This window comes from Gigantopelta aegis, chromosome 12 (assembly GCF_016097555.1).
Source record: "Gigantopelta aegis isolate Gae_Host chromosome 12, Gae_host_genome, whole genome shotgun sequence".
In the NCBI taxonomy this organism is placed as follows: Eukaryota; Metazoa; Mollusca; class Gastropoda; order Neomphalida; family Peltospiridae; genus Gigantopelta; species Gigantopelta aegis.
Genome location: NC_054710.1, coordinates 53,319,815 through 53,333,150, shown reverse-complemented (window position 1 = coordinate 53,333,150; position 13,336 = coordinate 53,319,815). Strand labels below are relative to the sequence as shown.

The 13,336-nt window shown below is 41.0% G+C and overlaps 1 protein-coding gene across 1 annotated transcript in view; it reads left to right on the top strand.

Moving 5' to 3' along the window:
- Positions 1 to 13,336, top strand: part of LOC121386162 — a 128,479-nt gene that overhangs the window by 20,248 nt on the left and 94,895 nt on the right. The window contains exons 8-16 of the mRNA XM_041516960.1: positions 190 to 309; positions 1,356 to 1,523; positions 5,723 to 5,902; positions 7,160 to 7,363; positions 8,687 to 8,881; positions 9,823 to 10,023; positions 11,351 to 11,593; positions 12,316 to 12,417; positions 12,845 to 13,099. Coding sequence (XP_041372894.1) covers positions 190 to 309; positions 1,356 to 1,523; positions 5,723 to 5,902; positions 7,160 to 7,363; positions 8,687 to 8,881; positions 9,823 to 10,023; positions 11,351 to 11,593; positions 12,316 to 12,417; positions 12,845 to 13,099 — 1,668 coding nt within the window. The remainder of the gene's footprint in view (positions 1 to 189; positions 310 to 1,355; positions 1,524 to 5,722; positions 5,903 to 7,159; positions 7,364 to 8,686; positions 8,882 to 9,822; positions 10,024 to 11,350; positions 11,594 to 12,315; positions 12,418 to 12,844; positions 13,100 to 13,336) is intronic.

Genomic DNA, 13,336 nt, shown 5'->3' with positions numbered 1-13,336 from the left:
AATGATCATTTAAAACATTCTCATGTCCTTTCCTTTCATCTCCTCGTCAAATAATGATCATTTAAAACATTCTCATGTCCTTTCCTTTCATCTCCTTGTCAAATAAAGATCATTTAAAACATTGCCATATGTCGTTTAACCTTTAGTTTTTATTGTTTGATTGATTTCATTGCTCTGACTATTTTCCAGATATTGATGAGTGTGTGACCAGAACATCCGGTTGTGCTCAGATCTGTACCGATACGATCGGCAGTTTCGTGTGTACGTGTCGGGATGGCTTCCAGGTGGACTTGTCGGGCCAGTGTCATGGTACGTACTCTGTACATGTCTACACTATATCACACAACCAGGGGCAGACCCACGAGTTTGTGCATGGGTGTGTGTGTACGTGTCGGAATGGGTTCCAGGTGGACTTGTCGGGCCAATGTCACAGTACGTACTCTGTACATGTCTACACTATATCACACAACCAGGGGCAGACCCACGAGTTTGTGCATGGGTGTGTGTGTAAGTGTCGGAATGGGTTCCAGGTGGACTTGTCGGGCCAATGTCACGGTACGTACTCTGTACATGTCTACACTATATCACACAACCAGGGGCAGACCCACGAGTTTGTGCAGGGTGTGTGTGTACGTGTCGGGATGGCTTCCAGGTGGACTTGTCGGGCCAGTGTCATGGTACATACTCTGTACACATCTACACTACATCACACAATCAGGGGCAGACCCACGAGTTTGTGCAGGGTGTGTGTGTGTGTTCGTGTCGGGATGGCTTCCAGGTGGACTTGTCAGGCCAGTGTCACAGTACTTACTCTGTACACCCTACACTACATCACACAACCAGGGGGCAGACCCACGAGTTTGTGCAGGGTGTGTGTGTACGTGTCGGGATGGCTTCCAGGTGGACTTGTCGGGCCAATGTCGCGGTACGTACTCTGTACGTGTCTACACTACATCACACAACCAGGGGCAGACCCACGAATTTGTGCAGGGGTGTGTGTGTACATGCATCTACTTAAATTAAAGTTGTATATAAAATAAGCTGACAGCATTTATTTTCATTGTTAGTGGGAGGGAGTCTGTACACTACATCACACAACCAGGGGCAGACCCTGGGATTTGTGAAGGAGGGGGTCAACATGCATGGATGGCACACACTGCAGATACACACATAATCGCACCCGTGAAGTGGGTCAAACTCTGATTACATGGCATATTCATTGTAGCAATACTGGAATGAAAAATTCCGCATTCAGCCAATTTTAATCACTGAAACAATCAACACATTTAAAATCTATATGTGATGAAATCTATATCTATAAAATCTATATGTAAAATCTATATTTCTGTCGGCAGACATTAACGAATGTTCCAAAAACCAAGGCAACTGCGAGCACTTCTGCTACAACAAGCCAGGAGGTTACGAGTGTGCGTGCCGAGAGGACTACATGTTGTACAGCGGTCCTCACCAACAGACCGGACTCAATCCATTTAACACCTACATCACAAACCACACGTGTGTCAGTAAGTGATTTTATATACATAACTCACTTGTAGAATGTAGTATATCTGTGTCAGTAAGTGGTTTTATATAGACAACTCACTTGTAGAATGTAGTATATCTGTGTCAGTAAGTGGTTTTATATACATAACTCACTTGTAGAATGTAGTATATCTGTGTCAGTAAGTGATTTTATATAGATAACTCACTTGTAGAATGTAGTATATCTGTGTCAGTAAGTGGTTTTATATAGACAACTCACTTGTAGAATGTAGTATATCTGTGTCAGTAAGTGATTTTATATAGGTAACTCACTTGTAGAATATAGTATATCTGTGTCAGTAAGTGGTTTTATATAGACAACTCACTTGTAGAATGTAGTATATCAGTGTCAGTAAGTGATTTTATATAGATAACTAACTTGTAGAATGTAGTATATCTGTGTCAGTAAGTGATTTTATATAGACAACTCACTTGTAGAATGTAGTATATCTGTGTCAGTAAGTGGTTTTATATACATAACTCACTTGTAGAATGTAGTATATCTGTGTCAGTAAGTGATTTTATATAGGTAACTCACTTGTAGAATGTAGTATATCTGTGTCAGTAAGTGGTTTTATATAGACAACTCACTTGTAGAATGTAGTATATCTGTGTCAGTAAGTGATTTTATATAGGTAACTCACTTGTAGAATATAGTATATCTGTGTCAGTAAGTGGTTTTATATAGACAACTCACTTATAGAATGTAGTATATCTGTGTCAGTAAGTGATTTTATATAGATAACTATTTTGTAGAATGTTGTATATCTGTGTCAGTAAGTGATTTTATATAGATAACTCACTTGTAGAATGTAGTATATCTGTGTCAGTAAGTGGTTTTATATAGGTAACTCACTTGTAGAATGTAATATATCTGTGTCAGTAAGTGATTTTATATAGATAACTCACTTGTAGAATGTAGTATATCTGTGTCAGTAAGTGGTTTTATATACATAACTCACTTGTAGAATGTAGTATATCTGTGTCAGTAAGTGATTTTATATAGACAACTCACTTGTAGAATGTAGTATATCTGTGTCAGTAAGTGATTTTATATAGACAACTCACTTGTAGAATGTAGTATATCTGTGTCAGTAAGTGGTTTTATATAGATAACTCACTTGTAGAATGTAGTATATCTGTGTCAGTAAGTGATTTTATATAGATAACTCACTTGTAGAATGTAGTATATCTGTGTCAGTAAGTGATTTTATATAGATAACTCACTTATAGAATGTAGTATATCTGTGTCAGTAAGTGATTTTATATACATAACATAACTCACTTGTAGAATGTAGTATATCTGTGTCAGTAAGTGATTTTATATACTTAACTCACTTATAGAATGTAGTTTATCTGTGTCAGTAAGTTATTCTACAATGTATATACATATCTCACTTATAGAATGTAGTATACCTGTGTCAGTAAGTTATTCTATATACATAACTCACTTATAGAATGTAGTATCTCTTTGTCAGTAAGTGTTTTTCTATAGATAACTCACTTATAGAATGTAGTATTGTTGTGTCAGTGAGTGGTTTTATATAGATAACTCACTTATAGAATGTAGTATCTCTGTCAGTAAGTGATTTTATATACTTAACTCACTTATAGAATGCAGTACATGTATCTGTGTCAATAAGTGATTTTATATACATAACTCACTTATAGAATGTAGTATCTCTGTGTTATTGATTTTATATACATACTATACATAACTCACTTATAAAATGTAGTATCTCTGTGTCATTGATTTTGTATAGATAACTCACTTATAGAATGTAGTATCTCTGTGTCAGTAAGTGATTTTATATAGATAACTCACTTATAGAATGTAGTATCTCTGTTTCAGTAAGTGATTTTATATAGATAACTTACTTACAGAATGTATTATCTCTGTGTCAGTAAGTGATTTTATATAGATAACTCACTTATAGAATGTAGTATATCTGTGTCAGTAAGTGATTTTATATAGATAACTCACTTATAGAATGTAGTATCTCTGTGTCAGTAAGTGATTTTATATAGATAACTTACTTATAGAATGTAGTATCTCTTTGTCATTAAGTATTTTTATATAGATAACTCACTTATAGAACGTAGTATCTCTGTGTCAGTAAGTAATTTTACATAGATAACTCACTTATAGAATATATACTAGCGGAAAAAAGTAACTGTGTATGGTTATCATGTTGATAAAAACATAATTTCAAGACATAAAACGATGAAACGATCAGATAGCATGGTTAATAGGCAAATCTGCAAAACTTCAATTCATTTAAAATGTCACAGCATCCGTCATTTCATTGGTATTGGGGATGAAAGACACGGGGGTAAAAAACCAGTTCACAAAGTTAATAGCGCGTATGGCCACGGTTTGCGTCGATGCAGGCCTGGTACCGTCGCCTCATAGAGCCTACCAAATTGTTGAAGAATGCCTGGGGAATGCCGTTCCAGATCTGGACTAACGTCTGACCCAGCGCTGCCAACGTCACCGGCTGGTTAGGCAGCGCACGTACACGACGTTGCATCTCATCCCAGACGTGCTCGATTGGTGCAAGATCGGGTGAGACTGCAGGCCACTGCAACACATCGGTATTCTGCTGAGCTAGAAATCCCTTACCACCCGGGCGACGTGAGGTCTAGCGTTGTCTTGCTGAAGCGTGATGTGGCGTTGCTGTCCTTGCACAAATGGGATGACGTGAGCCTGGATAATGTCGTCACGGTAGCCTACGGCGTTCAAATTGCCATCGGTGACCACAATAGGTGTTCGTCCAGTTGACGTGATACCACCCCAAACCATGACACTGCCTCCGCCAAAAGCATGTCGCTCCACAATACAGGCGTCACTAAAACGTTCTCCAACACGACGATAGACTCTTTGAAAGGCCGTCGCTGCCGTCTAAGTGAAACCTGGACTCGTCCGTAAACAGAATACCCGCCCAGTCTCGGTGATTAAAGCGCAAGTGTCTTCTACACCAAGCCAGACGCGCTACACGATGGCGTCTTAGCAAAACTGAATGGACAGCCGGACGTCGCGGACAAATACGCCGTTCACGTAATCGATTCCGTACAGTTCTGGGGCTGATGGCACGCAATCCAGGAATGGTCCGCGCTGTCAGACTTTCCGTTTGGAAGTGATTCCTGAGGTGCACGAGTCGGATATGATTGTCCTGCTGTCGTGACGTCACGCGTGGACGACCTGCACGTGGTCGGTCTCTGACATTACCAAATTGTTGAAAACGTCTCGACAAAGCCTGAATAGTGTTTATGTTGACACCAAATTGCGTAGCAACAGCGCAATGGAGATTTCAGCCTGGATCATACCAATTGCGCGAAGGCGGTCATTTACATTTAGCTTGGGCATTGCTCTACGACCACTTTCAACCGAAAAAACCTGCTTTTCTGTTCCACCGTTTGCCAAACAATGACCCGACAGTAGCAAAGTCGACAAAAGCTGGAGCAGTAAAATGTTGGGTGGAAAAAGCTTGAAAAACAGACCCATGTCCAAGAAGCGAAACGGCACGTGCCAATACGGAATTGACCCCGCGATTGTGTGGCGGTGCGTTCACTGGTCAACTGTGCAAAACATCAGGCTAAAATATTGAGCCGTGTTAATTTTATATGATGTTTCAAGTTACACTGTTACTTTTTTCCGCTAGTATAGTATCTCTGTGTCAGCAAGTGTTGAGTTTACATACAGAACTGAGTTGTAGAATATAGTATCTCTTTGTTATTAAGTGTTTTTATATAGATAACTCACTTATAGAACGTAGTATCTCTGTGTCAGTAAGTGATTTTATATAGATAACTCACTTATAGAATGTAGTATTTCTGTGTCAGCAAGTGTTGAGTTTACATACAGAACTGAGTTGTAGAATATAGTATCTCTTTGTCATTAAGTGTTTTAACGTACAGAATTCACTTACAGAATGTAGTATCTCTGTATCAGTAAGTTTTGAGTTTATATACTGAATTCTGTTGTAGACTGTACTATCACATAATTTTTTTCGTATTAGTAAGTGCTGATTTTACGTACAGATCTGAGTTATAGAATATTGTGTCTATATGTCAGTAAGTTGTGATATTAACTGCAGAATTCAGTAAACAGAATATGGTGTCACACATGTGTCAGTAAGTGCTGACTTTATGCTGTTAAAGAAATTGTTTTCTATTTTAGAAGTGTCATGTTCAGCCCCCAGTCTGACTATACAAAACGGTTTCGCGTTAACATCGGAAAAGAAGTTTTCATCTGGACAACACATCACCTACCTCTGTAACCTTGGCTACACGCTGCAAGGGGATGCAACTCTGACATGTCAGGGTGGACAGTGGGTTGGATCTCGCCCCAAGTGTGTTGGTAAGACACTTTCCATATTGGTTTGTTTTTGTTTCTATGGTGACAAATGTGGAGAAGGCAATTATTAGGGATGGTTATTATAAGAATTTTTGTATCAAACTGTTTAATCACAATATGAATTTCCTGTATGACGAAACATACATATAATATATTACAGTGTTCGAGATTAAAATTTTGGGGCAGTACCCCAGTTGGATACTAACATTTCAAAATCTGGTATCCCACCTGAGAATTTAATATTATATGGTATCCCGGTGGGATACTGGGTTCTTGAAGTCTGGTATCCAAAATTAAATTCTGGTATCCGCGGGATATCGGGATACTGTTAATCTCGAACACTGTATTATTTATACACGTAGCACCATCACACAAATTTAAAGGAGACATGTAACATAATCAAGAAAATGTGTGATATGAGTTACGTTTATTATTTAAAACAGAAAGTATTTGGATCACTAAATTTATTTAAGGATTGTCTGTTATTTCTGTTACGTTCATCGGGGTATGAACAAAACATTCAGGACAAAGTGCTTGAACCCTCATTGGATATAAGCACCAAAATAAGTATTTAAAATGAAACGTTATCTTCATGTAGCTGAGGTGTGTGCCCAGGACAGCATGCTTGAACCCTCATTGGATATAAGCATCAAATTGAAACGTTATCTTCATGTAACTGAGGCGTGTGCCCAGGACAGCGTGCTTGAACCCTCATTGGATATAAGCACCAAAATAAGTATTTAAAATGAAACGTTATCTTCATGTAGCTGAGGCGTGTGCCCAGGACAGTGTGCTTGAACCCTCATTGGATATAAGCACCAAATTGAGATGTTATCTTCATGTAGCTGAGGTGTGTGCCCAGGACAGCGTGCTTGAACCAAATTGAAACGTTATCTTCACTGTTTGTTTTCAGGGGGGGGATGTAGCCCAGTGGGAAAGCGCTCGCTCGATGCGAGGTCAGTCTAGGATCGATCCCTGTCAGTGGACCCATTGGGCTATTTCTCGTTCCAGTCAGGGCACCACGACTGGTATATCAAAGGCCGTTGTATGTACTACCCAGTCTGTTGGATGGTGCATATAAACTATTCCTTGATGCTAATCGAAAAGAGTAGCCCATGAAGTGGCGACAGCGGGTTTCCTCTCTCACTATCTGTGTTATCCTTAACCATACATGTATGTTCGACACCATATAACCGTAAATAAAATGTGTTGAGTGCGTTGTTAAATAAAACATTCCTTTCTTTCTTTGTTTGTTTTCAGCTGCCCAATGTCCTCCGCTGTCTGCGACGCCCGGCAGCAAGAACTCTGCGAACGTGTCCCCGACGACGCGGATCCCGTACCTCGACTACTTCAGCCTGACGTGCGCGGTGGCGGGGCTAGGAGACTCCGTGACACGGCGACGCTGTGTGTACCACCGCAACATTGACAGCTACAGCGCCACCTCACAAGATCTGTCCTGCTTCGGTGAGCACACACAATTAAACATACAGGACTTTAATGGGGGGGGGGGGTAAATAAATAAAGTTTGTTTTGTTTAACAACACCACTAGAGCACAAGATTTGTACATAAGACAACTTTCCCATATAAAATGACGTCATCAGATTTGATGTTCCCAGACAGTGTAATTTTGACATTCATCGAGAAATGAATAAACCCCCGTTGCTATGTCAGGACCAATGGGATGATGTTATTTAAGAATTGACCGCAATTCTTTTTTGGTTCATGCAAGTATGAACCGAAAAAATGATGTGCACACTGTATGACTCCGCGCAGTGGGGTCATAAAAAAGTGTGCACAACGTTTTTTCGGTTCATACTTGCATGAAAAACAATTGCGGTCAAATCTTATAATTAAATTTATATGCATACTGTAACAATACATAACTGAATTTATTTTGTTTAGCTTTAAATATGCCTGTAGTATTGTTTGTGTAAACTTCATTGATACTTATGTCACGTAAGAATGCAAAGTTCATTCACTATTATTTGAACCAGGTGATTTTTTTGGTAAATGACGTAACTTGATAAGCGATGCCATTTCCTCTGGCTGCTGTGCATTTTTACCGATCAGTTTGTTATATTGGAAGGAATTGTCCTATAGTGAATGAAGGGAACGTGTCAAATATTTATGCTGTCGGTGGAACCGTTTAATTTTCGCCAACAGCTGTAGAACATCGCTTACAAGTAAATTACAGAAGTAAAGTTTCCTACATGATTTCTTTGGCCACCGACCGAGTCTCATATCATGATTAGTGGAGATTTTTTTGATTTTTTAAAAATCAATGTGTATAGATCTACAGTTTATCGCATACATTTTGTTTTTTATTGCTTATGTAGCTTTCACATGTATTTTCTTCAAAATATCTAAATATGGTTGCCTGAATAATCCTGCTTATTGCACAAAAGTAGTGCGAGTCAGTGGAGGGGGGGGGGGGGGTGGTAGTAGGCTTAAATGTTTTTCAGTTCATCGAGATATGAACAAAAAACATTAAGCACCTCTGGACCAATCAGATTGCCATAAAGTTCATAGACGCAAAGAAAAAGTTAATGATATCATAATGAATGTTATGGAAAGTTAATTATATCATAATGAATGTTATGGAAAGTTAATTATATCGTAATGAATGTTATGGAAAGTTAATTATATCGTAATGAATGTTATGGAAAGTTAATTATATCGTAATGAATGTTATGGAAAGTTAATTATTTAGTAAATCACTGTGTTCTATTGGTTTGAATTAAACAAAACAAACTTCAGCTTCTAATGTTTATCTTTGTGTGTTGTAGATGTCGACTGTGGTGAGCCTGAGCCGCGACACGGTACCCTATCGTTCGTCTACCACTGTACCACGTATGACTGCCAGTTCACGTTCCGGTGCCGCGCGCCCTGGTTCACACAGCTGGGTCAGAGTTCACGACGGGACAGCATCGTCCGCTGTGGGTCAGATGGGAAATGGGACTTCGCTGATCTACGCTGTCCAGGTAACACAGGGTTAGGTGCACGGACAGACGGGGGGATGAATGGATGGATGAGTGGGTGAATGGATGGATGGATGGGTGAGTGGTCACATGGATGGTTGTGTGAGAGGCTGGGTGAGTGGTTACATGGATGGTTGTGTGAGAGGCTGGCTGAGTGGTTACATGGATGGTTGTGTGAGAGGCTGGGTGAGTGGTTACATGGATGGTTGGGTGAGAGGCTGGGTGAGTGGTTACACGGATGGTTGTGTGAGGCTTGGTGAGTGGTTACATGGATGGTTGGGTGAGAGGCTGGGTGAGTGGTTACACGGATGGTTGGGTGAGAGGCTGGGTGAGTGGTTACACGGATGGTTGGGTGAGAGGCTGGGTGAGTGGTTACACGGATGGTTGGGTGAGAGGCTGGGTGAGAGGCTGGGTGAGTGGTTACACGGATGGTTGGGTGAGAGGCTGTGTGAGTGGTTACACAGATGGTTGGGTGAGAGGCTGGGTGAGTGGTTACACGGATGGTTGGGTGAGAGGCTGGGTGAGTGGTTACACAGATGGTTGGGTGAGAGGCTGGGTGAGTGGTTACACGGATGGTTGGGGTGAGAGACTGGGGGTTCTGATGGATGGATTAGTGAATGGATTTGGCATCGTCCATTCTAGAACTGACTGCAGGTGGGACTGCATTGGAGATCTGCATTGTCACGGTATTAATGAATGAACGAAAAGCATGAATGACAACATCATCTCCTATCATTTAAAGAGTATTGGAGATCTGTGACGTGAGGTAGTTACGGTAGCTGTACATGTATGTCACAGTGGTAAGACACTGTCATTGTTGTCTTCATTATCATCATCATCATCATCATTATCATCATCATCATTATCACAATCATCGTTATCATCACCACCATATCCACCATCATCGTGAAATGTTTTTACAACCATCCTGTCTATGATTTCAGGACCCACATGTTCGGACCCCGGCACGCCCCCTGGTGGCAACCAGCTGTATGAGCGGAACACGACGTACGAAGAGCACAGCCTGGTGTGGTACTCGTGTGAGCGAGACGGGTTTCTTCCCTCCAACCCCGACCCTCTCAAGTGTGTGTGGTCCCCTCACACAAACCAGCTCCACTGGAACGCTACACGGCCACAATGCATTGGTGAGGACACGTCTTAATTTATACTCATTCCAGCTAGTGCACCACGACTGGTACATTGTAGATCAAAGGCCGTGGTATGTGCTGTCATGTCTGTGGGATGGTACATTGGTGAGGACACTTGTTAATTTATACTCATTCCAGCTAGTGCACCACGACTGGTACATTGTAGATCAAAGGCCGTGGTATGTGCTGTCATGTCTGTGGGATGGTACATTGGTGAGGACACTTGTTAATTTATACTCATTCCAGCTAGTGCGCCACGACTGGTACATTGTAGATCACAGGTCGTGGTATGTGCTGTCATGTCTGTGGGATGGTGCATTGGTGAGGACACTTGTTAATTTATTCTCGTTCCAGCTAGTGCACCACGACTGGTACATTGTAGATCACAGGTCGTGGTATGTGCTGTCATGTCTGTGGGATGGTGCATTGGTGAGGACACGTCTTAATTTATTCTCGTTCCAGCTAGTGCGCCATGACTGGTACATTGTATATCAAAGGCTGTGGTATGTGCTGTCATGTCTGTGGGATGGTGCATTGGTGATATATTATGAAAGGTTTTGTATCCTTTATCAGCAAATTGAGTACTCACTATGCTTGAAGAGATGCTGTTTTTCTACCCACCAGTCTTTTCAGGCCTGAAAACATTTACTTTGTCCCCCCCTGGGCGGTACATACCCAGTGTAAAGCACTCACTCAATGCGCGGTCGGTCTGGGATCGATCCCCATCGGTGGGCCCATTGGGCTATTTCTCGTTCCAGCCAGTGCACTGCGACTGGTATATCAAAGGCCATGGTATGTACTATCCTGTCTGTGGGATAGTACATGTAAAAGATCGCTTGCTGCTAATTGAAAAGAGTAGCCCATGAAGTGATGACAGCAGGTTTCTTCTCTGTATCTATGTGGTCCTTAACCATATGTCTGACGGCACATACAGGGATTCTAGAATTTTTATGAAATCCAAGAGCCATGGGATCAGTGATTTAAAACATTTACTAGCAACAATTAAAACTTCACCAGCAATAACAGTAATAATCGGATATGTCACCTAAAGAGTGAGATAGAGCTTAAAAAAACTAACATTGGGGGTTGGGGGTTGGGGCAGGATATTCATATTTACAAAATAGACTTATAACTGCAACATTTGACTCCTTTTTTTTCACTAGCCATCGGGCATGGCAATAGCAGTTATTTACTAGCCCGACACTGAATATCACTAGCCATGGAAGTGGGGCTACCATAATCTAGAAGCCCTGATATACCTGTAAATAAAATGTGTTGAGTGCATTGTTAAATAAAACATTTTTCCTTCCTTCCTTCCCCCCAGATCAAGAGACGCCGTTTTTCTACAGCTGTCCTGTGGGCATCCTGACGGTGGACCAGTTCACGGTGCCCATGTACGCGGAGCCCATCCCATCAGACAACAGCGGCCTCATCAAGAGCACGTCGGTGAAACCGGCCAACTTCCGCACCATGTTCACTGTGGTAACGCGCAACATGCAGGTCGTGTACACGGCGACCGACCATCAGGATAACATGGGGACCTGCTTCGTTAATATCAAGATACGAGGTGCTTAACTCTTCTTAATTAAAGCTCTGTCTGTCTGTCTGTCTCTGTCTGTCTCAGTCTGTCTGTCTGTCTGTCTGTATCTCTGTGCTCACGTGAAACATGCAGGTTGTGTACACTGCTGTTGACCATCAGGATAACATGGGGACCTGCTTCGTTAATATCAAGATACGAGGTTCTTGACATTTTCATTAAAACTGTCTGTCTGTGTCTGTCTGTCTGTTTCTTGTCTTGATAGTCGCATGAAACATGCAGTTTTTATACACCACTAAAAACATCAGGATAATGTCAGGAACTGCGTTTTTAAGATCGGAATAAAATGTAACTTTTTTTTTAACTTTTCTAAATTGAAAATTTTTTAATATAGAAACTTTAAAAAAAAAAAATTAAAACTTAAAATTATTATTTTTAAATTAAAACAATCTGTCTACATCTGTTACATCTGCGTCTGTTTCTAAATTACAATATAAAATCATTTTCAGACAATGAATTGCCAACGTTGACCTGCCAGTGTTAAAAGCCTCTCCCTGTAAAACCCCTGTATCTAATAACCTTGTATCTAGGATGTAAACTGTTTTCAGATAACGAGTCCCCATGACTCACCTGTCAGAGTTACCTGGAGGTTTGTTATCTAGGATGTAAACTGTTTTCAGGTAACGAGTCCCCATGACTCACCTGTCAGAGTTACCTGGAGGTTTGTTATCTAGGATGTAAACTGTTTTCAGATAACGACCCTCCGCGACTCACGTGTCAGAGTTACCTGGAGATTTGTTATATAAGATGTAAACTCACCTGTCAGAGTTACCTGGAGGTTTGTTATCTAGGATGTAAACTGTTTTCAGATAACGACCCTCCGTGACTCACGTGTCAGAGTTACCTGGAGGTTTGTTATATAAGATGTAAACTCACCTGTCAGAGTTACCTGGAGGTTTGTTATCTAGGATGTAAACTGTTTTCAGATAATGAGTCCCCATGACTCACGTGTCAGAGTTACCTGGAGGTTTGTTATCTAGGATGTAAACTGTTTTCAGATAACAACCCTCCGCGACTCACCTGTCAGAGCTACCTGGAGGTTTGTTATATAAGATGTAAACTGACCTGTCAAAGTTACCTGGTGGTTTGTTATATAAGATGTAAACTGTTTTCAGATAACTACTCACCTGGCAGAATTACCTGGAGGTTTGTTATCTAGGATGTAAACTTGCCTGTCAGAGTTACCTGATGGTTTGTTATCTAGATGTAAACTGTTTTCAGATAACGAGCCCCCACGACTCACCTGTCAGAGTTACCTGGAAGTCCAGATCCAGGGCTCTAACGACGTCCAGACGTTCAACGCTGAAAGCTTTGTGTTATCGGCCACGGACAACTCAGGCAACGTGATTCTGTCATACTCGATCCGCCAGCTGACCCTCGACCGGACGAGCATCGGCAAACTGTACACTGTGTTCATCACGGCCTCTGACGATGTCGGCAACACAGAGAAGTGTACAGTGCAGGTCACTGTGGCAGGTACGTGACATGTTTTATTGTTTAGTACGTGACGCATGTTATTTTATATTTTCATATAGCTCCGAAATGCTAGGCATGGATTCTGTGCATTTAAAATATTGTCAGGATATCATTATAATCATTTAATTCTTTCATATCATTTTCATGTACTATTTGCAACCCCGAAATCCCAGTCGTGGATTCTGTTGCTTTAAAATAACCTCAGGATATCTCTGAACATTGCTTTCTTCTCTTTTT